Source organism: Heliangelus exortis, chromosome 15 (genome assembly GCF_036169615.1).
Source record: "Heliangelus exortis chromosome 15, bHelExo1.hap1, whole genome shotgun sequence".
In the NCBI taxonomy this organism is placed as follows: domain Eukaryota; kingdom Metazoa; phylum Chordata; class Aves; order Apodiformes; family Trochilidae; genus Heliangelus; species Heliangelus exortis.
The window spans coordinates 16001670-16029112 of record NC_092436.1 but is presented as its reverse complement, the minus strand read 5'-3'; the positions used below and the strand labels follow the sequence as shown (position 1 = coordinate 16029112).

General features: G+C 56.9%; 2 protein-coding genes across 8 annotated transcripts in view; both read right to left on the bottom strand.

Annotated features, from left to right (window-relative positions):
* LOC139803195 (protocadherin gamma-C5-like) overlaps positions 1 to 27443 on the bottom strand; it is a 60853-nt gene that overhangs the window by 29250 nt on the left and 4160 nt on the right. The window contains exon 1 of one of the 7 annotated variants that reach the window (XM_071759123.1): positions 17915 to 20380. The exons of 2 other annotated variants lie outside the window; for them this stretch is intronic. In XM_071759123.1, coding sequence (XP_071615224.1) covers positions 17915 to 20281 — 2367 coding nt within the window. In that variant the 5' untranslated portion in view covers positions 20282 to 20380. Of the gene's footprint in view, positions 1 to 15; positions 5056 to 6301; positions 9022 to 11659; positions 17072 to 17914; positions 20381 to 27443 lie in introns of those variants that run through there. 4 more of the 7 variants (XM_071759117.1, XM_071759121.1, XM_071759120.1 and 1 more) reach the window with 4 other exon arrangements.
* On the bottom strand, positions 23017 to 26134 carry LOC139803197 (protocadherin gamma-A10-like). The gene has a single exon (XM_071759124.1). The coding sequence runs from the start codon at positions 25874 to 25876 to the stop codon at positions 23378 to 23380; it is 2499 nt and encodes an 832-aa protein (XP_071615225.1). The 5' UTR covers positions 25877 to 26134; the 3' UTR covers positions 23017 to 23377.

Here is a 27443-nt window from a genome sequence, read left to right as displayed (position 1 = left end):
CCCCCGGGCTCTCACCTGGCCTGGGTCCCGCAGAGTACCGGTAGCAGAGAGGAAAGCCCTGGTTTCCCTCGGGAGGGTGGCGGGGGGAGGGCAAGGCCGCAGGAAGGTGAAGTCGCTGCGGTCCGAGCCGGGGGAGAAGCAGGTGCTGTAGCACTGGGACTGGGAGTCGGTAGGTCGCAGGGTGACCTCCATGTACTTAAGGGTGCCGTCGGAGCTGAGCTGGAGCTTGGGGCTGGAGTGCTTGAAGAAGTCCCGGGAGGGTGACTCGCTGAGCCAGCAGCAGCAGCAGGGCGAGGCGGTGGCACGGCCTCTGCGACGGAGGCACCGCGCAGCCAGGAGGGTGACAGTGGCGAGTGCCACGGTGCTAACAGCTGCCAGGGCGATGATCAGGTAGAGGGTCAGGTCTGGCTTCTCCTTGGCACCGGCCAGAAAATCCCGAGGCTTGTAGCTCTCCTCCAGGGCTGCCTCCTCCAGGGCCACGGTGATGGTGACAGTGGTGGAGAGTGGGGGGTCACCGTTGTCCATCACCTGGACAACGAGCTGCTGTGCTGCCGTGTCGGTGTCCTGGAAGGCACGTGCTGTCCTCACCTCCCCAGTGTACAGTGACACACGGAACAAGGAGGGGTCGGTGGACTGTGGCAGCAGTCGATACGAGAGCCAGGCATTGTGCCCAGCATCCGCATCTACTGCTGTCACCTTGGTGACCAAATAGCCCGGTGGGGCTGACAGTGGGACCCTCTGGGGTTCTGGGACGTCGCTGTCACTGGCAGGGTGCAGGATGGTGGGGGAGTGATCGTTCTGATCCAGCACAAAGATGTAGACAGTAACGTTGGCACGGAGTGGGGGGGACCCCGAGTCCCGCACGGCCACAGAGACTGGCAAAACCTGCAGCAGCTCGAAGTCAAAGGTGCGCTGAGCGTAGAGGTTACCGTTTTCAGGGTTGATGTGGATGTAAGAAGAGGTGGGGGCACCCTCCACTTGGCCCCTCTCTATGGAGTAAACAAGTCTGGAATTATCCCCATCGTCAGGGTCTGAGGCAGAGACAGTGCACAGCAGGGAGCCAGGTGGGTTGTTCTCTGGGAGGAAGGCATCGTAGGAGGGCTGTGAGAAACGTGGAGGGTTGTCATTCACATCAGATATGTTGAGGAGCAGTGTGAGCGTTGTGGTAAGGGCAGGGGATCCACCATCCCGGGCGATCAGCTCCACTACATACCGTGAGGTGGACTCCCGGTCCAGGTTCTCCTGGGTGACCAGGGAGAAGTGGTTCTGAAGGGACTTAATGGTGAAAGGCACACTGGGGGCGATCTCCAAGCTCACATCCCCATTGGCTCCTGAGTCTCGGTCCCGTACATTGAGGAGCCCCACAACGGTCCCCAGTGGGGTGTCTTCTGGCACCGGGTTCAGCAGGGAGGTGAGCAGCACCTCAGGGGGGTTGTCATTGGCATCCTCCACTTCCACCCGCAGCACACAGTGGCCCTCCATCTCTGGGACCCCACCATCATGGGCTCGCACATAGATCTCATAGAAAGGTGATTCCTCAAAATCCAGGGCCCCACTCACCCGGACCTCACCGCTGTGGGGATCCAGGGTAAAGAGCCTTCGGACCGAGTCGGAGGTGTGAACCCCAAAGGAGTACTGCATCTCCCCATTGGGACCCTCATCAGGGTCAGATGCATTGAGCCGGAGGAGCAGGGCCCCCACGGGTGCATTTTCCAGGACCTGCACCTTATATGTGGCACGGTCAAAGGTGGGTGCATTGTCATTGACATCCAGGACCAGGACCGTGATCTGCACCGTGCCCGAGCGGGGTGGATTTCCCCCATCCATGGCCGTCAGCACCAGCTGCAGTTCTGGCTGCTCTTCCCTGTCCAGGGCGCGCTCCAGCACCAGCTCCGGGAAGAGTTTGCCATCCTGCTGCTGCTTGACGTCCAGGGAGAAGTGGGAGTTGGGGCTCAGCCGGTAGAAGCCCACAGCATTGGTGCCCACATCGGGGTCCTGCGCGCTCTCCAGGGGGAAGCGCGCAGCCACCGTGGCAGACTCGGAGACGCGCAGCGTGCGGTGAGGGGTGGGGAAACTCGGGGAGTTGTCGTTCAGATCCAGGACCTCCACTTCCAGACGGAAGAGCTGCAGGGGGTTCTCCGTCACCACCTGCACCGAGAGCACGCAGCTGGCAGCCGCTCCGCACAGACGCTCCCGGTCCAGCTGCTGGCTCACCACCAGCTCCCCACTGTCCAGGCGCACGGAAAAGTGGCTCAAGCTCTCCTCCGAGCCCAGGCGCAGCCTGCGACCCGGCAACTCCTCCACCTTCAAGCCCAGGTCCCGGGCCACGTTCCCCACCACTGTTCCCACCTCCGATTCCTCAACTACCGAGTAGCGGATCTGCCCGGAGACCCAGCCCCAGCCGCAGAGCGAAAACAAACTCAGTACTTGCCATTTCCAAGTGGATCGCTGGAGGCTGACACTCTCCATGTCCGTGCGCGTCCGGCCCGGGACGCAGCAGGCACTGGGGTGCTGTAAAAAAATCCCTGGATCTCTCTTCCACGGCTTGGAAAACAGCTCCGGGGGCTCCGGCAGGCAGCAGCTCCGACTGTCAGCCTCCGAGCAGAGGGGGTGGGCTGGGGGAGGGGAACTGAATCACAGTCCCAGCGCGGAGGTGGAAGGGGGGAAAAAAAAGATTTCCCCCCCCCCTCCCTCTCTTTCTCGCTGTAGATCAACGCCCAATTGGCCGAAAGCTCCGTCCCCTCTCGGGCAGCGGGGGGTCCCCCGCAGGGTGGGAAGCAGGGGCCTGAGCCGGCATCAGCAGGGCTGCCACCCCCGGCCTCCCCTCCGCCAGCCTGAATCACTTGCTCCGACAGCTCGCTTCCCCGTTCGCAGGGCAACTGCACGTCCTGGCAGCCTGGAAGCTAGGTACAAACCCTCCCTGTGCGCTCCCCTCCTCCCACAATGGTGGCTTCACATCGCGCCCACAGACAAAGGGCAGCTGTCATGAGCGCGGCCCAAAGGACTTTTCATGCCTGATGAAAAGGTGCTTGTTAAAGCCCCGAGGTGCCAGGGGCTCTTCTCCCACCCCTTTTCTCACCCTCCAGCTAATGCATTGCCTGCTGCCCGGACCCCAGGATTGCCACTCGCTGCCACTGGTATCACCAGCAGCCCGGAGACCTCACACCAAGAGCGGGATGCCCACCCCTGCCAGCCCCCCGTGGGTGTTGGAGGCAGAAGGTGGGAACACAGACACATGTGAGCCGTTCAAGGCTGCAGCCCAGCTTGTCCCCACTCACACCGGGCTGGATGCCCCTTCCCGACCCTGTGACTTGTCAGGAAGGGGTCAACCTTCGCAGTACCCGAGGTGCTGCAAACACACAGAGCCAGCCTGCAAGCCCACTAGACCACCAGCAGCTCACAGAAAGACTGGAAGGAGGCCCCAGCCTTCCTCCTGGCAGACACATACTGAAATGCTGCAGCAGACACAGGTCTGAATTCGAGCGATCTCCCGGAGGGCAAAACAAAGCGTCTCAGCCTCCCCAGAACAGTCATTTCCTCCTCCCCCTGTCCCAGGGGAAGGTGGCAGGCCTCAGGGTGTTAGCTCTGGTCACATCCCTGCAGAAGCCTAGGGCAGTCGTGCCCTGCAGTCCTATCAGTGGAGCACTTACGGCCACCCTGACCTCCCTTGGGTGCACTCAGACTCTGCGGGTCTGCAGTGGTGTGACAGGTAGGGGACCCAGCTCTTGCCGGAGGCCCTGCCTGTCCCCACCACCCCGGGAACCAAGGGGACCTGGGGGAAACAGAGAAGAGAGGCTGGAGACATCGGTGGGTGGCAAGCAGGACCGTGTCCCTGTCACAGTCCACCCTGGGCGAGGAGAGAACCGGTGTCGGTGCTGTCACCAGGAGCTTCCCTCCCCTCTGCAGCCCCTTCTGCCCGTTCCAAGAGCCACGGGTGGGACTATTCACGGGAGAGACAGAGCAAGGAGCCTCACGATTGGTAGGAAACACCTCCGGCTCCCACCTACTGCCTGCTTCGGGAGAGGGGAGGGGGAATTCTTAAAGCGCCAAGACAGAAAAATCACGAACAAGCAGATTCCGCAGCGCACAGAGACCGGTACCTGTTTGGATGTGCTCGTTCCCTAAGGGCTTCCGACGGTGCCACCAGCAGGAAGCTGTCACAGTAACCTTGACTCTGAGATGTGCCTTGTCCCCATCCCAGGCAGGGCCCCGGACAGCACAGCCAGGTGACAGACACGGCCACCAGCAACGTGGGGTGCTGCAACCCTGGGAATGGGTTTGGTCCTCCTGAGGTGCTTCAGAAGGAGCCCCCCCTGTGAAGCCCATGTGGTCTGGGAGAATCCATGCAGTGTCCTGAAGGGGCTTGGTCACCAAGGGGATGCAGGAAGGGATGGGCTTCACATGGGGGATTCTGCTGTTGCTTAGGCCTGCCAAAGCCTGGGATGGGGCTGGTGGCAAGGTAGGAAGGATATGGGGTGTCTAGGATAGAGAAGAACACGTCCCCTTTCCAGAGGCCCGGAGCTCACCCTGTGGAAAGGCTCCAACCCAGAGGACCCAGGGAGCTGAGACAACACTGGAGAACCTGCAGGGTAGATTCCCTCATGGCAGGACATGTCACCTGCCACAGATGGGGCCAGCACCATCCTCTCTGCCTTAGTTTTGGGGTCTGGCTGTTGGCATACAGAACAAAGAGGTGTGAGGCCTTTGCAGGCTTGACACAGTCCCGTGACATTGGATTGGTTCTGCTGCCACCACAAAGACTGAAAATCCAGGACCCAGAGCCAGCCCAGCTGTGCCAGCACCACCAGTGCCTTTCTGGTATAGAACTAGGGACTACGAGAGAGCCATAGCTAGGATTTGGGCTTACTGCCCATTATCACCTCTTTCCATCCCCACCCTCAAACCGTTTACTGTCCCCACCCTCGGAGGCATCTTGCCAGGACTCTTTGGTAGAGGGGACATCCCTGTCCCCAGCTGTAGCATGACTCAGAGCCACAAAAGGAACACTTGCTCCTGCAGCTGCTGCAGCCATTTCCAGCTGCCACAAATCAGAAATGCTGAGTCTCAGCAAGAGGGGAAAAAAAAAAAAAAAAAAAAAAAAAAAGACAAAATAAATCTGGGAGGTTCCTTCCTCCGCCTGTGATTTGGCCACAGCGAGCAGGCGGCACACGCAGCCCCACACCCAAGCACAGCTTCCGCTGCACCTCACTTCCCTCTGCTCCAAGGAACAGATCACTCCTCCTCACAGCCTCCCGGGAAGGGACACACACTACCGGCACCAACCTCCTTGGAAACCCTTCGAATCCCCCCCCACCCCTGCTTCTGCTGGATCCACCACCCAGCCTCACCTCTGAGGATCAAAGAGTTCCTGTAATTGGAAGCTCTCAAATTAAGCTGCACAGTTCCCACTGGGGAAGAAACACTGAAGCTGCCTGCGATGTGTGAACGCCTTCCTGGCTACAGTCAGGACATCAAACACCACCCAGAGCCAGCACACTACAAATTGTCCAAGGTTTGTGATAAGATTGTTAAAACAACACCTGCTCGGAGGATTCACCACCCTGCTCAGAGCCACAGCCCAGCACAGCAGAGCCCTGGAAGTAATTTGGGATAGCCTGCAATTCCCCCCCCCATCACCTTGAAGAGAACATCATCACAGAACTGCCATGGAAACAGCACCAGGACCATCAGGAGTCAAACATGACGCAGGACACGGATGGGAGGGACTTCTCCATCTGCCAGACAGAGGAACCTTCATCTTTGCCTGTTACACTGTGGGAGGTGAGGACCTGCCATGGGCAGCTGGTGGATCCCAGCCCCATTTGCACCACCACCTCCACAGTCCACACCAGGGCACGACGCAGAGAGGTTACGTTCCCCCCGCAGTGCCTGACCGACCCCACAAGCAGTCCCCGACCCCACAAGCAGTCCCCTCAGCTATCGTCTCCCAGAGGAAAAGAAATACCATTAGCAGCAACATTTCTGCCAAGGATTTGCAAGTGGCTGCAAGCTAACCTCAACCTCCACCAGTTATCCAGTGGGTGTACCCAAAACTGCACTCAGAAAGACGTATGTTTGCCAGCCTGAGCAAGCTGACTCACTTGAGTCACGTTTGCTCACCACAGTGCAAATGGTACCAGCACTCAGGATGCCTCGTTTGGCTCCGAAGAAACCTTTTCAGCTATAGATACCACTCTTTAGAGACGCAGCAGAACTGAACATCCCCCCGACCCACTACCATATGGCTGTGAACCACGGCTCTGCCCGGCACTGGGAAATGCCACAGAAGGAGCTACATTACCTCTGCAGGTGCAGGGAGCCTGTTTGCAGTGCCCACTATCTGGTGGTACAGCCCTGGCTCACCATTCCTCATGGTGCTCTGGCGGCTTCCCAGAGGGCTGGAGGTGAAGGGCTTTTTAGTCAGGTCACTCTGGCGAGAGTCTGTGGTAAGATAGACCTGTTGGTACAAGCTGGGTGCCATGTAGCCACCCCGCACGGCATCAATGTGGTGGAAGGGCCCCGGTGTCCTGTACAGAGTGCTCCTGGAGTTGTTGAACATCTCCTTTGACTGCCTCCACTTGTAGCACTTGAAGATGCCCACTGACAACATGGAGATGAAGAAAGCTGCTGACACCAAAATCACAGCCAGGATGAGATAGAAAGTCACGTGCTTCCTGGGATCACTGGTGGGTGTCATGTCAGTGAGGTCAGTGAGCACCTCCTTGATCATCTCAGCCACAGAGATGGAGACAGTGGCACTGGCAGACAGCACAGGTTCCCCATGGTCTTTCAGCAGGACGACCAGCGTGTGCTGGGGAGCATCGTCCTCCCGGAGCTGACGGGCAGTGAAGATCTCCCCGCTGTGCAGCCCGACTGCAAAGAGGCTGGGGTCAGTGGCCTGCAGCAGGGTGTAGGAGATCCAGGCATTGTACCCTGCATCCGCATCCACCGCCACCACCTTGGTGACCATGTACCCGGCAGGAGTGCCTGGTGCCACCACGTCAGGATAGGTGGCGGTGGTGTTGGGCTGAGGGTACAGCACCACTGGGGCGTTGTCATTGAGGTCAGTGACAAACACACTGACTGACACGTTAGTGGCCAGAGGTGGAGAGCCACCATCCTGGACCTGCACCATCATGCTAAACTCCACCTGGTCCTCGTGGTCCAGGGAAGCGAGCAGGTAGAGGGTGCCATTCTCCTGGTTGATGGAGAAAAGGTGGCCTACAGTAGGGTCAGCCTGAAAGAGGGTATAGAAGAGGTGGGCGTTGCGCCCAAGGTCCGGGTCTGTGGCGCTCACGTTAAGGATGGGGATGCCAGGCACGTTGTTCTCCAGGACGTACACATCATAGGAGTCCTGGGAAGACTTGGGTGCATTGTCGTTGACATCTGACACCTGCACCAGGATCTGTTTTACTGCAGACAAGGGTGGTGAGCCTGAGTCCCTGGCTGTGATAGTGATGTTATACTCAGATTCCTTTTCCCGGTCCAGGGCTGCTTTTGTTTTCAACGTGTAGTAATTTTTGAGGGAGGAGCTGAGCATGAACGGGATCCCAGGAGAAATGAAGCAGTTGACCAAGCCATTGTCATGGGAGTCCAAATCTGTTACACTCAGCAGAGCTACGACTGTCCCTGGGGCTGCATCTTCAGGCACGGGGCTGTACACCGAAGTCACTGTCACCTCTGGAGCGTTGTCATTCACATCCACAACTTCCACCAGCACTTTGCAATGGGCCACGCCAGGAACTACACCCTTGTCTTTAGCCTGTAAGTAAATCTCATACAGCTTCGTTTCCTCATAGTCCAGCTGCCCCTTGACCCTCAGCTCCCCCGTGGTTGAGTCCAGACCAAAGAGCTCTCGTACCTTGGTGGGTGTGTGGCTGCTGAAGGAATAGATGATGTCTCCATTGGGCCCATCATCCAGATCATAGGCACTGATCTTGGCGACCAGGGTACCGCTGGGCGTGTTCTCCCTCACACTTGCCTTGTAGGTTGACTGATTGAAGACCGGGGCGTTATCATTGGCATCCAGGACATCAATGTGGATCTGCACGTGGGCTGATCGGGGTGGGCTGCCTCCATCCAGCGCCGTCAAGACCAAGCGGACTTCCCGTTGCTCCTCCCTGTCCAGCTCCTTTTCTAGAACCAGTTCTGCATACTTGCTGCCATCCACCCTCGTCTGCACGTCGAGCACAAAGTGCGGGTTGGCGCTCAGCTGGTAGGTCTGCAAAGAGTTAATTCCCACATCGGGGTCTTGCGCGCTCTCTAGCGGGAAGCGCGCTCCGGCCGCCACCGACTCGCTGATTTCCAGCTTCGCCTGGCTGCTGGGAAAAACCGGGTCGTTGTCATTGATGTCCTGGATCTCCACGGTGCCGCTGTACAGCTCCAACGGGTTTTCCACCACGATCTCAAAGCTGAGGGAGCAGGGGGAGAGCGCTCCGCAGAGCTCCTCCCGGTCTATCCGCTCGCTCACCAGCAGCGCTCCGCTCCTCAGATCCACCCCGAAGTACTTCTTGTTGCCGCCCGACACCACTTGCAACCGGCGCCCCGGCAGCCGCCCGAGGTCCAGAGCCAGGTCGGCTACCACGTTCCCCACCACCGAGCCTCTCCGCGCCTCCTCGGGAATCGCATAGCGAATCGCGGCGGAAACCCAGGCGGAAAAGCTGAACAAAAGCAAGAGGCTCAGTACCTGCCCCGTCGTCACCCCGCTGCTCCTTACAGCAACGCCGTTCATCGCACAGGACGGCCGCGCTCCCCTCCTCGTCCCCCCCCGTCTAGAAATGCTCAGCTCGCCCCGTCATGCCGCTGCCCAAGCCGGGAAGGGGCGGCCGGCGGGGAGAGGGGCATCGCTCTGCGGGCTCCGCCGTGACTCTCTCCCCGGCTCTCTCTGAGCCCGTCTGTTCTTCATCCCGGCTCCGAGCTGGGCCGGGCCGCCAGATCCCCCCCGCTCCATCATTGGCCGACAGCGGCACACAGAGTCCCGGCCAATAACTGCACGGAGCGTGGGGCTACCGGAACCCCGCGGGGCTGCCAGAGCCCCGCCGAGCAACACTGGGAGGAAGCGCGGCGGCCCCGACCCCAAAACAACGGGGTTCAAGCCCTGAAGGGAGAGCACAGCCCCGCCAGAAACCCAGTGACAAGGACAGGCGGGCTGGGAGAGCGCTGGCAAAGGCAGCGTGGGTCGGGCACGCGTGTGCTAGCAAGAAGGTGTAAGAGTTGGTGCAGAGTATGACGCCAAAAAGTGCGAGATAGAAACAGGGTGGGGGTGACCCCGGGAAAAAACAGTTGGAAAGAGACAGAGGGAGCAAGGAGGGGAATTGGAAAGGGCGGAGGGATTGGTTTGGGGGAGTGTCGGCCGGGGCAGGAAGGGTGCTGAGGGGGACTCAGCCTCGGTACAAAGCCCCAGCGCCGAGTGTGGCTCGGGACCCTCGGGATGTCGGTCCTCTCACCCAAGTAGGATGTGAACCCCTTCCTGACATCGCAACGTCTCGACCCTCTGTACCACCAAAGAAGCGTCGCCGGCAAAAAAAAAAAAACAAACCAAAACCACGCTGATTTTTGTGCTGCCGACTTACGAGCAGCTCCTACGACCTCAGCACACACCGCCCCAAGGGGCAACTCCTGCCGAAAAGGCTCCCAGGAGCATCACCCCTCTTGCTTCCCACCGCGACCCCTGTCCTAGCAGGCGTCTTTCCCGACACAGCATAGAAATCTCGGCTTAATGCGCCCTCTTGCTCTCGCCACTTCCAAGCTTGCTCCCCGCTCTCTTTCCACCAGGGAAATGAGGGGCTGTGATGTGCTGGTTCATCCAGGAAGGGAGCAGTTCCCGTTCCCCTGCAGCACCTGGGCGAGAAGTAGCCAAACCTCGGGCTCCCTGCCCGCGTTTGGGGTTGTTGCTGTCAACAACAACTCGCTGCCGGGTTTTTCCGATGTTTCGAAAGCCGATACGGCTAAAACTACCGCAATTTTGGCGTTCGCTGTCAGTCACCTGCTCAGCTCTCACGGTACAATGGGAAGGGGCCAAAGGAACTTGAGAAGGGAGAGCCAGGAACCCTGTCAAGAGTTTTGCTATCAGCTGCCGTGAGCACACGGGATGTACCCAGAAGGACACTGTGTGGAGAGCCTACGATACCGAACGGATCAGCACAATCTTTTTTCTCTGCATGCTCAATTATTTCCTTTCCTATCGGAAACTCGTTGCTGAAGGGTAGGTATCAGGGCTGCTTCTTATCAGCAATCCAGAGAATGTTATAAAAGTATGAGCTTCATCCCAATAAAATCTTATCACTTTGAATAAAATTCAATTCTGGGGCAATTCAATGACTGAGAAGAAAGCCAGCATGCTTTACCCACTGCATCTGCATCGTGCACGTAAGTACAAACAAATAAAGATTCTCTATCCATTTTGGGTCTCTTCCATAACCGACCGGGTCTGCAGGCTCACAGTGCTGAGAGATTTCTTTTCCCATAGGCTCTTATGCAACCAAATCCCAATTACCTTTCTCTCTTACATATAATCTAAAAAGAAGAAAATCCACAGCTCTCTTCGAGGTAAATCTCCAAACAGCCTTCAGCCACTTATTTTCTCTGAAATAAGCTCTGAATCTTTTTTTTTTCCCCAGCCACTCCCCCTTTCATGTCTTTCCTAAACTCAAACGTGCACAGCACAAGCCTTAATGAGTTTTTCTTCCTTCGGGTGCACACACGACCCGTATTCAGAATACCCTTTTGATTTTATCCCAGCAGCAGAGAACTGAGAACAGCAAAGAGATGCCGGGAAAGGCATGGAAGTCTGAATACTTTCCATTTCCTACATTTCGAGTGATCAGGGGACATTACGTCTCCTTCACTTTGACAGTAAACCCTAATACTGAAGGCAACACCTCGGAGCTCCTAAAAGCACCATTTGGAGGGGGAGGAATGGAAATGTGCTACAGCTAATGGGAAAGGAGCCTTTCCTCTGCACCTGGAATTCTTTCGGGGAGGTTTTCAAGCCAAACCCCAGCCAGAGCCTCTCACTTTGTCGCTATTCCCAGTGGTGCCGGGGGTAGCAGAGGACCCAAAACATTTTCTCTTCAGGTCCGGGCTCGTAGCTACAGTAGTTCTCCCTATGCTGGGGAAATGTTAAGCCACAGGTGTACACAACAGCTTCCTTTTGAGAGGTTCAGAGTGAAAAGAACCGAACAGAAAGGGAAAGAAGAGGACTACAGAGTCACTGCCCTCCCCGAGCAAACAGCCCGGGTTAGATCCCATACTGATACCACAGGAAAGTGCTTAAATCTGGCAGAGGCAATAAATGAAGAAGTCACTACGCTATGGGGAGAGGATTGTCTCAGATTCAGACCGCATGACATTTTTGCCCCTGCTCCACCCCATGTCCTCAGCACCACCCTGGCTGGCTCTGTGTAACTCGTACCTGGAGCAGGACAACGAGAACACAGAGTCGCTTCTAGGGCACAACCAACTACACGTGGATGAAACTGGGCAGGTAAAAAGCAAGAGGCAAGATCACACCCCATACACACACACTCGCCGGCCACAAGCTACCGACCAGTGCGCCGGGAGGCGACGTTGACCTCTGTAGGTTCCCCACTAAGCCCCGACGGCAAAACGAGTGAAGAGGAAGATTCACAAAGAGTGGAACCCAGGGACAGAAGCTCACCTGTGAAGAGCTCCCGAGACTAGGAGGATCCTTCTCGGAGTGAGAGCCTGAGCTGATTTCCCTGGCCAGAAGACGGTCAGACTGCACTGACTCCCCAGTTCTCAGAAATGTGAAGTCCTTCAGGCCTGACTCGGTGGCTAATCGCACCTCATAGGAGTATGGCAAGGGCAGCGTGTTGCTGCAGTAGTTGTACGGTGCTTTTGAACCCAGGCTGGAATAAAGTTCCTTATCAGAAGTTATAAAAATGGGAGGGCTCCTCGACCTTCGGCATTTAAAGAAAAATATTAAAATTACTGTCATAACGAATAACAAGGACACAGCGGCGAGGGCCACTACAAGAATGACGTTGAGATCAAACGCCAGCTCGGATGCAGTGTCACTGTCACTCAGCTCCGGCAGCGCCTCCTGCAAGCTCTCGGCCAGCACCACGTGCAGCGTGGCCGTGGCCGACAGCGCCGGCTGCCCGTGGTCCTTCACCACGGCCACCAGCCGCTGCTTCGCCGCGTCCCTCTCCGACACGGCCCGCGCCGTCCGCACCTCGCCGCTGTGCAGCCCCACGCGGAACAGCGCCGGCTCCGCCGCCTGCACCAGCTCGTACGACAGCCACGCGTTGCGCCCCGCGTCCGCGTCCACCGCCACCACCTTGCCCACCAGGTACCCGGCCTCGGCCGACCGCGGCACCACCTCGAACGCCACCGACGACGAAGACGACGAGGAGGACGAGGAAGGCTCCGGCCCCGCAGTCCCTGCCGGCGGCCACAGCACCCGCGGCGCGTTGTCGTTGCGGTCCAGCACGAAGACGCGCACCGTCGCCGTGGAGCTCCGCGCCGGCGCCCCGCCGTCCTGCGCCCGCACCGCCACCGTGAACTCGCGGCACTGCTCGTAGTCGAAGGAGCGCTGCGCGTACACCGCGCCGCTCCGCGCCTCCACCGACACGTACGGCGCCGCGCCCGCGCTGCCGCCCGCCAGCCAGTAGCTCACGCGCCCGTTGGCGCCCGCGTCCGCGTCCCGCGCCACCACGCGCACCACCGCCGCGCCCGCCGCGTTGTTCTCCGACACGTACGCGCTGTACGCCGCCTCCTCGAACACCGGCGCGTTGTCGTTCACGTCCGACACCTCCAGCACCAGCTCCGCGCTGCTCCACAGCGACGGGCTGCCCCGGTCCCTGGCCACCACCCTCACGCGGTGCTCCGACGCCTGCTCGCGGTCCAGCGCGCTCCCCGTCAACACCTTGTACGAGCCGCCCGACGAGGCCACCAGCGACAGCGGCGCCTCGCCCGACAGCTCGCACCGCACATCGCCGTTCTCCCCCGAGTCCGCGTCGTTGACGTTCAGGAGGGCCACCACGGTACCTGCTGGTGCGTCCTCGGGCACGGGGCTCGACACCGATAGGATCGTGATTTCGGGTGCGTTGTCGTTCACGTCCAGCACTTCCACCTCCACCTTGCAGTGAGCCACAAGACCTCCTCCGTCCCTGGCCTCTACCAGAAGCTTGTAGCCCTGCGTGTCCTCATAGTCCAACTCCTCCTTTAGCGTGATGATTCCACTCTGCGCGTCCAACAAGAATTTTTCAATCAGTTTGGTAGGAGTTTCCCCGAACCCGTAGGTGATGCGCGCGTTGGTGCCGGCGTCGGCGTCCGAGGCGGAAACGTTCAGCACCATCGAGCCCGGCAAAGCGTCCTCCCGAAGGCTCACGCGGTACCGGTCCTGCGCGAACACGGGTGGGTTGTCGTTGGCGTCGGTGACGTTGATGCAGAGCTGGGCGGTGCCGCTGCGGGGCGGGTCACCGCCGTCCAGCGCTGTCAGCACCAACCGCACGCTCTGCTCGCTCTCCCGGTCCAGTGCTCGGCGCAGAACCAGCTCCGCGAATTTGCTGCCGTCCTCGCTCTCCTTCACCTCCACCCCGAAGTATTTGTTGGCCTCCAGCTCGTAGCCCTGCAGCGAGTTGCTGCCCACGTCCGGGTCTTCAGCCCTGCCCAAGGAAAAACGCGCGCCAGGAGCAGTGAATTCGTTGATCTCCAACTGGATATTGTCACGCAGGAACCGCGGGGAATTGTCGTTGACGTCCTGGATGTCGACGTGGACGTGGAAAACGTTGAGAGGGTTCTCCACCAGCGCCTCGAAGCTGACGGAGCAGGACGCCGCCTCGCCGCACATCTCCTCCCGGTCCAGCCTCTCGCTCACGTACAGCTCCCCGCTCTCCTCGCTCACCGAGAAGTATTTCAGCTGCTTTTTGGCTGCAGACACCACCCGCAGCTTGCGTGCCGGCAGCTCGGCGGGCCTCAGCCCCAGGTCCCTCGCCAGCGGCCCCACCAGCGAGCCTCTGCCCAGCTCCTCGGGGATGGCGTAGCGGATCCGCTCGCCCGCCGCCCGGCAGCACAAGCCCAGCAGCAAGGCGGCCAGCAGCACCACCACTCGCCCGGCTCCTCGCCCCAGGCTCAGCCCCTGCCTCTCTCCGCACGCCATGCTCGGCATCACAGCTCGCCAAGACATTCCCTGCCAGTCCCTCTCCGCAGGCAGCTCCGGGCTCGGACGCCGCTGCTCTCGCCTCTGCTGCCCGTGCCGCTGCCGCTCTGGCCGGCGCCGGGCGAGCGAGCAGCCTGCGGGGGCAGAACGCTGCGGCGGCTCCGGCTGCGGCTGCGGCTCCAGCGCCGCTCCGCGTCGGCCAACAGCGGCACCCGGAGGATCCCACACGGCACCGCATTCCGTCCCCGGGCCCCGGGCAGCTCTGCTGGCTGCTGTCGGGAGTCGGCGCCATCCGCCGCCGAAACGCGAGACTCAGCCTCCGGTTTGGCGAGTTTCCTCATATCCGCGGACAGGCGAACCAAGCCGCTCTGATCACCCGTGGAAATGAAGAGTCGGGTTGGGAAGGGGTTACCGAGCGGTGGAATAGCGCGGTGACAGCGTACAGCGGAGCCGAGGTCAGTACAGGTAAGTACAACATCTACTCTGTGCAGGAAATGTCTGACGTATTTCAAGAGATTCTGCTATGATTGCGGGCTGTCTTTCCTTTGTTTTTTTAATTCATTTCTACGAACTCTGAGAAGCAGCAGCTACGAAGCACGTAGGAAGAGGAGCTAGTGGTGAACAGAAGCACCAGACCCGTCATTTCCTTTGAGAAGATACTTTTTTAAGTCCATTTCATTTCCTATAGCTCCCAGAGGGACTGAGAGCTCTGGGACAACATGACAAACCTTATATCTCTACAACTGCAGTATCAACAGACGCTCCTGCACTTACAGATCAGGGAGATCACCACAAAATTTATGGTCTAAAACTGGGAACACAGACCTATTAAAAAAAATTTGCTGCTTTCAGTGTGAGAGGTAAGTAAGTAGTTGTCAGAACATGGATGGGAAAAAAAAAAAAAAAAAAAAGTGCCCATGTGCCTGGCATGCTGCAATTACCAGCATCCTATTTCGAGAATGTTAAAGAGGATCAGTGTGCTCCTCCATGATGATGCCCGATATGTTTGTGACATGTCAGCCAAGTTTCCCAAGACAGTCAGAGACTTCTGGGAAAAACAAACCAAAAAGCAACACTGCAAAAAAAAAAAAAAAAAAAAAAAAAAAAAAAATCACATAGAAGAAAAGACAGAAGAGCAATCCTAGAGAAGACGGTTTACTTGTGACACACACCTAGGGATGTGTACTTTGCAACAATACCGAAAACACTTCAGGCATGGGGTGGTCTGAAAATGGAAAGGATAAAAAAAGCAATGAAAAAGCACCTGATCCTCCTCAGGGCTTGTTTGTATGCTAACACCACCACTCAGCAAGACTCAAAGGAAATCAGGGAATGCAAGACCCTCTACAAACCAACAAACTCTGGTGGATCACCATGGAGAAATGGTCACATTGTGACCAGCTGAATCCTTTCAAAGTCTACACAGACCACAAGTTTGGAAACTAGAATACAGCAGATTTTGCCTACAACTCTATTGCTCCAAACAAAAGATGACTCCACGGATGACTGCTGTGCCAGCACATGGATATCCTGGCTTTAACTCAGGTCCCAGTTACACCGCTCTCGCTGCTCCCTCTAAAGATGCAAAGGCACGGACTGCAAGACTCAGTTTCCCCCATCTCAAAATCCTTCCACTGCGGCAGTTGTTAGCAAACAATCGCTCGGTCATAACATCACTGTGAGAAAAAGCTCTTCCTGACTATTCTCACAATGAAGTAGCCACACTCCACTTCAGCTGGAGAAACATATACAGAAGGGTCACCAGTATACAGGTATTTAGGCTGAATCTTGTCCTTCCTCAACGTTTGTGATGACTTTACCAAGGTACTGCTTAGGCGCATTTCAAACAGTTAAGTGCTTTCAAATGAATTTGCAAATAGTTAAATAAAAACGCAGGGATGTAAGACAATAGTGATAAAGAAAGCAAGGAAAGACAGACTTTTAGGGGAAAAAGGTGACTAATAAACCGTTCACAATGAAAATACATCTGTGTGTTTAATAGTCCGCGTGAGTAACGCTGCTGAGCAAGAAATAACCATTATATAGGTATTTGGCACCTTGGGATACATTGTCCCTACACCTCCCCTCTAACTACACATCTCTGTAACAGAGACTGCGACAAACAGTAAAACAGATGGAAAATGCCCAGGGGTAGAAGCCACCCCTCAGAGATGAAGCCCCCTTCGGAAAAAAAGAGGCTGCAAGGTTGGTGCAGGAACAAACTTGTGGTCAGCAAGATGATTCCGGCTGTTTAGGAGCACAGAAGGAAGTAACTACCTCTCTAACACCGCTAAGAACGCACAGTAGCCTAACTGTTTGCACCGATTTTACACACCTAAAATGGAAAGACGAATCGCTGCTAAACGAGGCGTAATGATATGTAAAGGCACATTAAAAGCACACTAATTAATAGCCCTCACAGAAGGAAAATCTTGACATTTCTGTGAGCATCACGCTGCCTGCCACACACCCCAGGGGAAACCGCGACAATACTCTCCACTTTTTAGCATTTCACCTACAGCTGGAAGGCCTTATAGAATCTATAAGCACAACACTGAGTCTGGAAACACGGATTTCTTCAACTTCACTCCATCAGTGGTCACCAGCCACTGCTCACCTGCACACATATATTCCCGAATTTAACACATACCAACAGGTAAGTTCGATTCTTCTTCCACTTCCACCCCCTTCCTGACTGGAAGGAGAGTTCTCATGGAGGTCACTTTAACACAATCAAGAAAATTCCCAGAAAACAACAAGGAATTTACAGGAAGACCTGGAAATAGTCTCCTGATTAATGAATTGCCTTCAGCGGGGAAACATACACACCATTCTAGCACACAAAAGTTGACACTGCTCTCACTACTGACTGAGAATTCCGCACATGAGAAAACTGCAAGTTCCACCCGAAAGCAGACACAGAATAAGCTCAGTATTTGTTTCCAATTAAAAAAAAAAAACAAAACAAAAACAAAAAGCAAAAAAACAAAAAAACAAAAAAAAAACCAAAAGGAAAAGGAGAAAAAAAAGAGAGAAAAAAGAGAGAAAAAAGAGAGAAAAAAGAGAGAAAAAAGAGAGAAAAAAGAGAGAAAAAAGAGAGAAAAAAGAGAGAAAAAAGAGAGAAAAGAGAGAGAAAAGAGAGAGAAAAGAGAGAGAAAAAAGAGAGAAAAAAGAGAGAAAAAAGAGAGAAAAAAGAGAGAAAAAAGAGAGAAAAAAGAGAGAAAAAAGAGAGAAAAAAAGATAATAAGGAAAGAGTGATAATTAAGTCAACCAAATATATAGTTGAGAAAAAAAAAGAATAAATGAAAAAAACCCATGAAGAATGAATGAACGTGATTCATATGAACGTTTCGTTCATATGAAGAATGAATGAAAAAAACCCAAACGGTATTCAAATAAAACGAGTAAAATTGCCAGCTAACTGATAAAGAGCAAGGAAAAAGATGAGAAATCTTCTAATAAAAAACCACTTGGAAAATATGATGCTTTCAACGACAACGAGAAAGTTCTAAAACACATGCGAACAAGTAGTGATACGACACCAGGAATAAAGCTGCATAAAGGCCATCCTAACAAAACTCCAGCCAAAATAAGAACCACTTTATCCACCTGCCACAATAGCGGTAAAAATCAGCAACAACTGCACGTTCACAGCCCGCACAAAACAGCGCCGAGTGAAGCTTTCACTTCCCTGCCACACAACCAGTCCAACCCGTCCGGACCATCGGGGAGTGGGAAAGTGGCACGGAGAATAAGAGCAGCGGATCAAGCGTGGTCAGAGGCACTCACCGGGGTCGGGGCGGTGGGGTCGGGGGGGCAGGGGGCACCGTCAGGGTCCTCGGCGAGCAGCGGCGCGGGCTCGTCGGGCGGCGGTCGGGCCGGCAGGGTGTCACAGCAGCTGCCGGGCGACAAGCGGAGGTGGCTCTTGCGCGAGTCGGCGGTGAGCGACACCTCGTGCGAGTAGGAGTGCAGGAAGGCGCGGACGCCGTCGATGCCCACGAAGTGCGAGGCCGGGACGCCGCGCAAGGCGCCGCTGCCCGCCGCCAGCAGCTGCTGCGAGCGGCGCCAGCGCCGCAGGCGCAGCGTCAGCAGCAGCAGCAGGAAGGCGAGGAAGAGGCAGGACACGGCCGCCACGGCCACCACCAGCCAGCGCGTCAGCCTGCCGGCCGCCTCGCCCGGCGCCGCCGCCGCCGCCGAGGCCGCGCTGCCCAGCTCCGACACCAGCTCGGCCACGCTCTCGGCCAGCACCAGCGTCAGCGTGGCCGTGGCCGACAGCGCCGGCCGCCCGTGGTCCTTCACCACCACCACCAGGCTCTGCCGCGCCGCGTCGCGGGCCAGCGGGAACCGCGCCGTCCGCACCTCGCCGCTGTGCAGCCCCACGCGGAACAGACCCGGCTCCGTCGCCTTCCACACCTCGTACGACAGCCACGCGTTCTGACCCGCGTCCGCGTCCACCGCCACCACCTTGGCCACCAGCGAGCCGGGCTCCGACCACCGCGGCGCCAGCTCCACCGCCGGCCACCCCGCTGGCGACAACGAGCCCAGCGACGAAGACGCCGAGGCCGAGGCCGGCGGCGGGTAGAGCACCTGCGGCGCGTTGTCGTTCTCGTCCACGATCTCCAGCCGCACCGACACGTTGCTGCTCAGCGCCGGCGCGCCGCCGTCCTCCGCCACCACCCACAGCCCCACCTCGCGCACCTCCTCGTAGTCGAAGGAGCGCAGCGCGTACAGCGCGCCCGTCTCCGCCTGCACCGACACGTACGACGACAGCGCTGCTCCCCGCACCCGGCCCTCCACCAGCCGGTACCGCACGCGCGCGTTCTCACCCCAGTCCGCGTCCGACGCCCGCACCCGCAGCACCAGCGCGCCCGCCGCGTTGTTCTCCGACACGCGCGCGCTGTACCGCTCCTCCGAGAACACCGGCGCGTTGTCGTTCACGTCCAGCACCCGCAGCGCCAGCACCGCGCTGCTCCGCAGCGCCGGCGACCCGCCGTCGGCTGCCCGCACCGTCACGTTGTACTCCGACACCTTCTCCCGGTCCAGCTCCCGAGACGTCTCCACTCGGTAGTAATTGTCAAACGACTTCTGCAGCCGGAACGGAACCCCGCCTTCCAGCGAGCACCGCACTTGGCCATTGGCAGCCGAGTCCCTGTCCTGCACACGCAGCAGGGCCACCACCGTCCCCGTCGGTGCGTCCTCAGAAATATCGCTCAGCTGAGAGGTTACCGTAAGTTCTGGCGCGTTGTCATTGACGTCTGTCACGGTGATGGACACTTTACACGTGTCGAAAAGGCCCCCTCCGTCTCGCGCCTGTACCTCCAGTTCATAGGAGTCGCCCTCCTCGAAGTCCAGGCTCCTCAACAGGGTAATTCCTCCCGTCTCGGAGTTCAGCTGGAAAATATCTGATTCTATTTCCGCTGTTTTCTTCCACGAGTATTTGACGTGGCCGTTCACGCCGTCATCGGCGTCGGTGGCCGTGAGGGTGACGAGGACGGAGCCCACGGGCACGTCCTCCGCCACACGCACCGTGTACTCCGCCGCGCTGAACACGGGCGCGTTGTCGTTGGCGTCCAGCACCGCCACGCGGATCCGCGCCGTGCCCGTCCGTGCCGGCTCTCCGCCGTCGCTCGCCCGCAGCACCAGCTCGTGAAACGCCGCCTCCTCCCGGTCCAGCGCCTTCGCCAGCACCAGCTCGGGCCGCTGATCCCCGCCGGGGCCCGTCTGCACGGCCAGCGAGAAGTGCTCGTCGCCGCTCAGCTCGTAGCTCTGCAGAGAATTACGACCCACGTCCGGATCGTGAGCTCTGGCTAAGGGAAACCGGGACCCCGGAGCTGTCGTCTCGCTCATTCTCTCCTCTATATCAATTTCCTTGAAGCTGGGCGCGTTGTCGTTAACGTCCGTGACTTCGACTTCGATTCCGTAAACCGTCATTTCCCCCTCCACTATCAGCTCACACCGCAGCACGCATTTCTCCACCAGCCGGCACAGCTGCTCCCGGTCTATCCTCTCCGCTGTCACCAAATGTCCCGTCTTCCCCTGCAGACCGAAATACTGGGTCCTGCCTTCAGACACAAGGCGGACGCCGCGTTCTCCGAGCGCCGTCAGGTCCAGCGCCAGGTCCTTGGCCACGTCGCCCACGAACGAGCCCTTGGGCATCTCCTCGGGAACCGAGTAGCGCAGCTGGCCCCACGCCGCCTCCCACGCCGCCACCAGCACGCCCCACAGCAGGGCTCGCTCCCGCCGGCCCCAACGCCTCCCCGCCATTCCACGCACCTCCGCCGCTCACAACGCCTCCGATCGGGCTCCGGGTCCCGCTCCGGCCTCCTCTCCGCTCCCCTCCGCCTCGCTGCAGCACGGCTCCGCACCGGGGGACGCTCGCAGACCGCCCGGCCGCCGAGCCAGCCAGCCAGCGAGCGATGGAGCCGGGCCGCAGCGGGCGGGGCTGCTGCACCGCTCCGGCCTTCCTCTCGCTCCTCCTCGGTCAGCAGCGGCACCCGCAGCCTCCTCCCGGCACTGCACCCACCCAGCGCTGCCCGACCCTCCGCTGCCACCGGCATCTCGCACGGAGAGGTATCATGCCGCACGGAAGAAGCAATTCAGAACACCGAATAAATTATAATTTTTTTTTTTTTTTAAATTTGTTTGAATTGCTTCGACGCGCAATATTACACGAGACTCCACTTATTCCAAAGTCACAGTCACCATAACGAATTGCACAGCTTCAGCACCGAAAGAAAACTGACCTGACGGTCTTTTCAGCTATTTAACAGGTTCAACTGCACCACTCTGGAAAAATCGGTCAGAGAAAGAAACGCCAGTACTGGTCCAGTATTCAGGTCAATCTCATTTTCCCACCCCATAACGTAGAATAATTTGGTCTCATTTTACAGATTAAGGATCCCCTTTCACTATCACAAAACCAGTCCATTTCTTTCAGCACAGCTTTTGTTGACAAAACTTCCCGTGGAATCTGAGTGAACGCAGTTAATTATTCTGAGAAGAGGGGCTTAGAGGAGACACAGATTTGGAAAGGATCTACTTGTGAATTACAAAGCGTTCTCCTCACGGGTCATCCTTCTACATGCACAGTTAAAGCATTAATACTTCATAGCTCGAGGACTGTCATTGCCGTCCAGGTCGGACGTAGCCAAGATCACCGCACGAATGGCATCAGGCGTGAAATCAAGCCACTGCTCAGCCAAAAACACATTAACACACCCTTTTCTTTAGACCTGGTAAACTAACAAAGGAAGAATGGGAAACGTACAGAAATGAAGGGATCGGAGCTTAATGTTTCAGATTATATCAACTGTAGTAGGTAAAAAAGAGAATATATCGAGATGATAAAATGTCCACATGAAGCTCACGGTATAACTCACACCACAGGACCACAGCCACGGTTCCTTCATGTGATTTATGTGGACAACAAAGTAGGGAAAATGCATGGAACCACAACTGTGAGTCACATAAATCAGCGAGGAGAAACTGAACGTTTACATCGTTCACACATTTTAAATCATACCAAAGCCAACGATATTCATCATTTGCAGATAGAATCCACCAAAAGAAAAGTTGCTCACAGAATGGCGCCTTAACATGGAAAATACTTGATTTCTTGCCACGTGTATGTGACAGGCAGGAGCATTTACTCCTGTAACTTAAAAAAAAACCCCAAACGAACAACCAGACAAAACCAAACACTTCTACGAAAGTCTTTTCTCGGATGTAAATGTGAAAGGCACATCAGATGAGCCAGATAAACGGAACAGATAAGACCTTCTACTCGTTACCAAAGCCCCGCATTTAGGTCATCACAATAATCAAAGCCAGAAGTGAACCCCTGCAGAAAGGAAGGCATAAGCAAATACTCTGCTTCATAGTGGCTCTCAGGGTAGGTACACGATATGTTTAGCAGAAAGAGTTAACTCTTGCCAAGGCTCTCATTTGTCCTGTGTAACTTAAGCTGTTAGTGTTAATTACAACCTTCAACGACAGAGGAAGAACCTCCCAAGGCTACCAATACAGCTGAAGTAAGCTGCTAGCCAAACTTCTTTAAGAACATTAGTCTTGCCCTGTATAATCATATACATGGGCACGGCAAAGAGAAAAAATATTTCTCCTTCAACAACCACTCCCTCACAGCTCCCACGACTCTCATATCCAAACCGTCCACTTTCTTTGACAATAAAATTTTTCTAACATGTGTCATCAAAGGGCCAGCTGCCCAGACCATTTATTTCCAATATGCACCACCATCACACCACAGACTTCACACGGGTACCTTTACACCTCTGAACCGAGAAGGTAGATACTTCTTCAGACAAGAAGCACCAGGGTTCTAAACGAAAAAGAGAAGTGCTTCCCCAGAAAAAGACTGGGACAGTGAATACCTGGATAGGGGCAACCTCCCTCCCCTTAAACATTCCACCTTATATCTGTCCCCTCCCGGCATTGTCTGCCCTTACAAACCCAATGCACATCAAACACTATTACGAACAAGTCAAGAAACAAGCCACTGTTACAAACAAGTCAATGTAAAAAAAATGTGGAATCACTAAAACACATCACCCGTTACCTCCAGTAATCCTTTTCACACAGACACCCACAGATTGCTTCAAACAGGGACAACTTCTAGAGTGGTCTCTCGTGTTCCTACCAGACAGACCGATCGACAGTCAAGGAACCAAACGTTGTTAGGCCCATCCCACCAACCAAGAAAGAATGAATGCAACATTGGCGAATACAATGACATCTCGCTGCTCGCTGCTTCACTGTTGGAAACCGAGAAGTGTGCAAAGCGTAGAAGGCACGAGGAGCAGGATAATAACTGAACCAAGAACTTTCCATTTCTGACGCTACACAAGCACAATTACTACAAGAAAATGTCGGAAAATATTGAAAAAACGAAACCGATATTAGTAACACTGCAACGTATCTGTGCTAAGGCCAGTTTTGAGAAGAAAATCGGTATTGCACGCAAAAGGACAAAACGAGAAACGATCTGGCACGTACTAAAAACACACAGACCCGTTCTGACAAAACCGCACAAGAGCAACCCCAGTCCTACTGTATCCAAAAAAAAAGGGGTAAATCCGAGCAAGGACCAAACATTCACCAAGCCAAATCACAAAAAAACCGCCCTCACGGAGGGTGCTGCCCAGCAAAGCATGGCCTTCCCTGCCACACAATTTCCCACGGCTGGGATGGATGCCCAGGAACTGGGAAAGTGGCACGGAGAATAAGAGCAGCGGATCAAGCGTGGTCAGAGGCACTCACCGGGGTCGGGGCGGTGGGGTCGGGGGGGCAGGGGGCACCGTCAGGGTCCTCGGCGAGCAGCGGCGCGGGCTCGTCGGGCGGCGGTCGGGCCGGCAGGGTGTCACAGCAGCTGCCGGGCGACAAGCGGAGGTGGCTCTTGCGCGAGTCGGCGGTGAGCGACACCTCGTGCGAGTAGGAGTGCAGGAAGGCGCGGACGCCGTCGATGCCCACGAAGTGCGAGGCCGGGACGCCGCGCAAGGCGCCGCTGCCCGCCGCCAGCAGCTGCTGCGAGCGGCGCCAGCGCCGCAGGCGCAGCGTCAGCAGCAGCAGCAGGAAGGCGAGGAAGAGGCAGGACACGGCCGCCACGGCCACCACCAGCCAGCGCGTCAGCCTGCCGGCCGCCTCGCCCGGCGCCGCCGCCGCCGCCGAGGCCGCGCTGCCCAGCTCCGACACCAGCTCGGCCACGCTCTCGGCCAGCACCAGCGTCAGCGTGGCCGTGGCCGACAGCGCCGGCCGCCCGTGGTCCTTCACCACCACCACCAGGCTCTGCCGCGCCGCGTCGCGGGCCAGCGGGAACCGCGCCGTCCGCACCTCGCCGCTGTGCAGCCCCACGCGGAACAGACCCGGCTCCGTCGCCTTCCACACCTCGTACGACAGCCACGCGTTCTGACCCGCGTCCGCGTCCACCGCCACCACCTTGGCCACCAGCGAGCCGGGCTCCGACCACCGCGGCGCCAGCTCCACCGCCGGCCACCCCGCTGGCGACAACGAGCCCAGCGACGAAGACGACGAGGCCGAGGCCGGCGGCGGGTAGAGCACCTGCGGCGCGTTGTCGTTCTCGTCCACGATCTCCAGCCGCACCGACACGTTGCTGCTCAGCGCCGGCGCGCCGCCGTCCTCCGCCACCACCCACAGCCCCACCTCGCGCACCTCCTCGTAGTCGAAGGAGCGCAGCGCGTACAGCGCGCCCGTCTCCGCCTGCACCGACACGTACGACGACAGCGCTGCTCCCCGCACCCGGCCCTCCACCAGCCGGTACCGCACGCGCGCGTTCTCACCCCAGTCCGCGTCCGACGCCCGCACCCGCAGCACCAGCGCGCTCGCCGCGTTGTTCTCGGACACGCGCGCGCTGTACCGCTCCTCCGAGAACACCGGCGCGTTGTCGTTCACGTCCAGCACCCGCAGCGCCAGCACCGCGCTGCTCCACAGCGCCGGCGACCCGCCGTCGGCCGCCCGCACCGTCACGTTGTACTCCGACACCTTCTCCCGGTCCAGCTCCCGAGACGTCTCCACGCGGTAGTAATTCTCGAGAGGCTTTACCAGCCTGAACGGGATTCCGCCTTCCATCGAGCACCGCACCTGGCCGTTGGCACCCGAGTCGTTGTCCTGTACGTACAGCAGGGCCACCACGGTCCCCGAGGGTGAATCCTCCGAGATCTCGCTCAGAGCAGACCGAACCGAAATCTGGGGCACGTTGTCATTCACGTCTGTCACAGTGATGTAGACTTTCGCCGAATCAGAAAGTGCTCCTCCATCCCTTGCCTGCACGTCGAGTTCGTAGGTGTCGCCCTCCTCGAAGTCCAGGCTACGGACAGTACTGATCTCTCCCGTCTCGGAGTCCAGATGGAAAACCTCTGAATCCATGTCCGCGGCTTTCTTCCACGAGTATTTGACGTGGCCGTTCACGCCCTCGTCGGCGTCGGTGGCCGTGAGGGTGACGAGGACGGAGCCCACGGGCACGTCCTCCGCCACACGCACCGTGTACTCCGCCGCGCTGAACACGGGCGCGTTGTCGTTGGCGTCCAGCACCGCCACGCGGATCCGCGCCGTGCCCGTCCGTGCCGGCTCTCCGCCGTCGCTCGCCCGCAGCACCAGCTCGTGAAACGCCGCCTCCTCCCGGTCCAGCGCCTTCGCCAGCACCAGCTCGGGCCGCTGATCCCCGCCGGGGCCCGTCTGCACGGCCAGCGAGAAGTGCTCGTCGCCGCTCAGCTCGTAGCTCTGCAGAGAATTACGACCCAAGTCTGGGTCGTGAGCCTCGTTCAATGGAAAACGCCATCCTGGGGCTGTCAATTCGCTCATTCTCACACGCGTTTCTTCCTCTCGGAAGCTGGGCGCATTATCGTTAATATCCGTGATTTCCACTTCGATTCCGTAAACCTTCATTTCCCCCTCCACTATCAGCTCACACCGCAGCACGCATTTCTCCACCAGCCGGCACAGCTGCTCCCGGTCTATCCTCTCCGCTGTCACCAAATGTCCCGTCTTCCCCTGCAGACCGAAATACTGCGTCCTGCCTTTGTCCAAGATGCGTACTCTGCCTTCTCCGAGCGCCGTCAGGTCCAGCGCCAGGTCCTTGGCCACGTCGCCCACGAACGAGCCCTTGGGCATCTCCTCGGGAACCGAGTAGCGCAGCTGGCCCCACGCCGCCTCCCACGCCGCCACCAGCACGCCCCACAGCAGGGCTCGCTCCCGCCGGCCCCAACGCCTCCCCGCCATTCCACGCACCTCCGCCGCTCACAACGCCTCCGATCGGGCTCCGGGTCCCGCTCCGGCCTCCTCTCCGCTCCCCTCCGCCTCGCTGCAGCACGGCTCCGCACCGGGGGACGCTCGCAGACCGCCCGGCCGCCGAGCCAGCCAGCCAGCGAGCGATGGAGCCGGGCCGCAGCGGGCGGGGCTGCTGCACCGCTCCGGCCTTCCTCTCGCTCCTCCTCGGTCAGCAGCGGCACCCGCAGCCTCCTCCCGGCACTGCACCCACCCAGCGCTGCCTCGGTGCCTGCCTTGGTTTTTTTATAAGCTGTTTTTTCTTAATGCACGTGTGTGTTTTTGCACTAAAGGTAAAATGATTTGTTAGTGACATTTTACGTTTCGTTTGCAATTAAGCTTGAAAGGCTTGTAGAGGATGAGAATCAAATGAAAACTTGAAAAGTGATAAAAACACGTCTCTGAAATATTCAAATGCAAACTTGCTCAATAACGTGAGCAGGAGAACCCTGTTTCAAATATTTCAGGTAGAATAAAGCGTAAATCAAGTTCCGCAGCACAAGTGGCTGAGATCAGACTTTTAAAGGACTAACAAGGTGGGCTTAGCCCCTCCTGCTGTTATAATTATACTGGGCTTCCCACAAACTCGGAGGAAAATGGTACACAAAGAGTAACAACGCCTATTTTCCCAATATCCATCCTTCAGAAACACTACTTTCAGTTGAAGAAGAGCAATAGAATGCTCCAGTGAAGCCTCTGAATTCAGAACTAGAAACACGAACAAGCGGAGATGCAGTTATTACTGAGAAAGTAAAGTGAATGGGATTTAACCGGTGATTTTCACAAAAACATCCTTTTTTCCCTTATAAAGTATTCAGCTTGTCCCTGAGTCTTCATCTTGGACAGACACCTATCCAACCCAGTCTCGTAGAAGAGCAGAAGACAAGCGCAGCTGCACGCCTTCACCTACACGGATCATTTGTAAGCGGCCTTTATTCAAGTGCATAATTGCAGTAATTTGCATCCGTGTTATTAAAACGAACAGAGACCTTTCCTCATCAGTCAGCCACAACCGGTGCAAAATTACAGAGAGACTGAAATCCTCGGTTCCGTATTCTTTCACTCAATGAAATCAACAAAGAACCTCTTTTTAGGAAAGAAGAGAGCAAAGACAGATTTTGATTTTACCGTTTTTGTTTAGATTTCCTTTTGAGATGTCCTATCCACTTCTCCATTTCCCCCTCTTCTTTGTGAAAGACCAATCAAAAACTGCACAAATCAGAAGAACTAAGAGTACCAGCACAAAGTAGGAAAAAAAAATCATATCTGGATAAAACTAAACAACCTGACTAATGCTACTAACCAACAGCATGTTTTTTTCATCTCAGCGATGACTGAGACCACAATCCGGAGGAGAAACCCATCACATTCCCACAAGGAAAAAAACGTCTCCAACAGTAACTGCCAATCGGATGTTTCCGACTCCGACATGCAGAACCAGAAGATATCATTCTAAAGGGGAACGAAATACCATGGTGGTTTTTAGCACAAAGTATTATGAACACAAGAGACGAAAACAAAA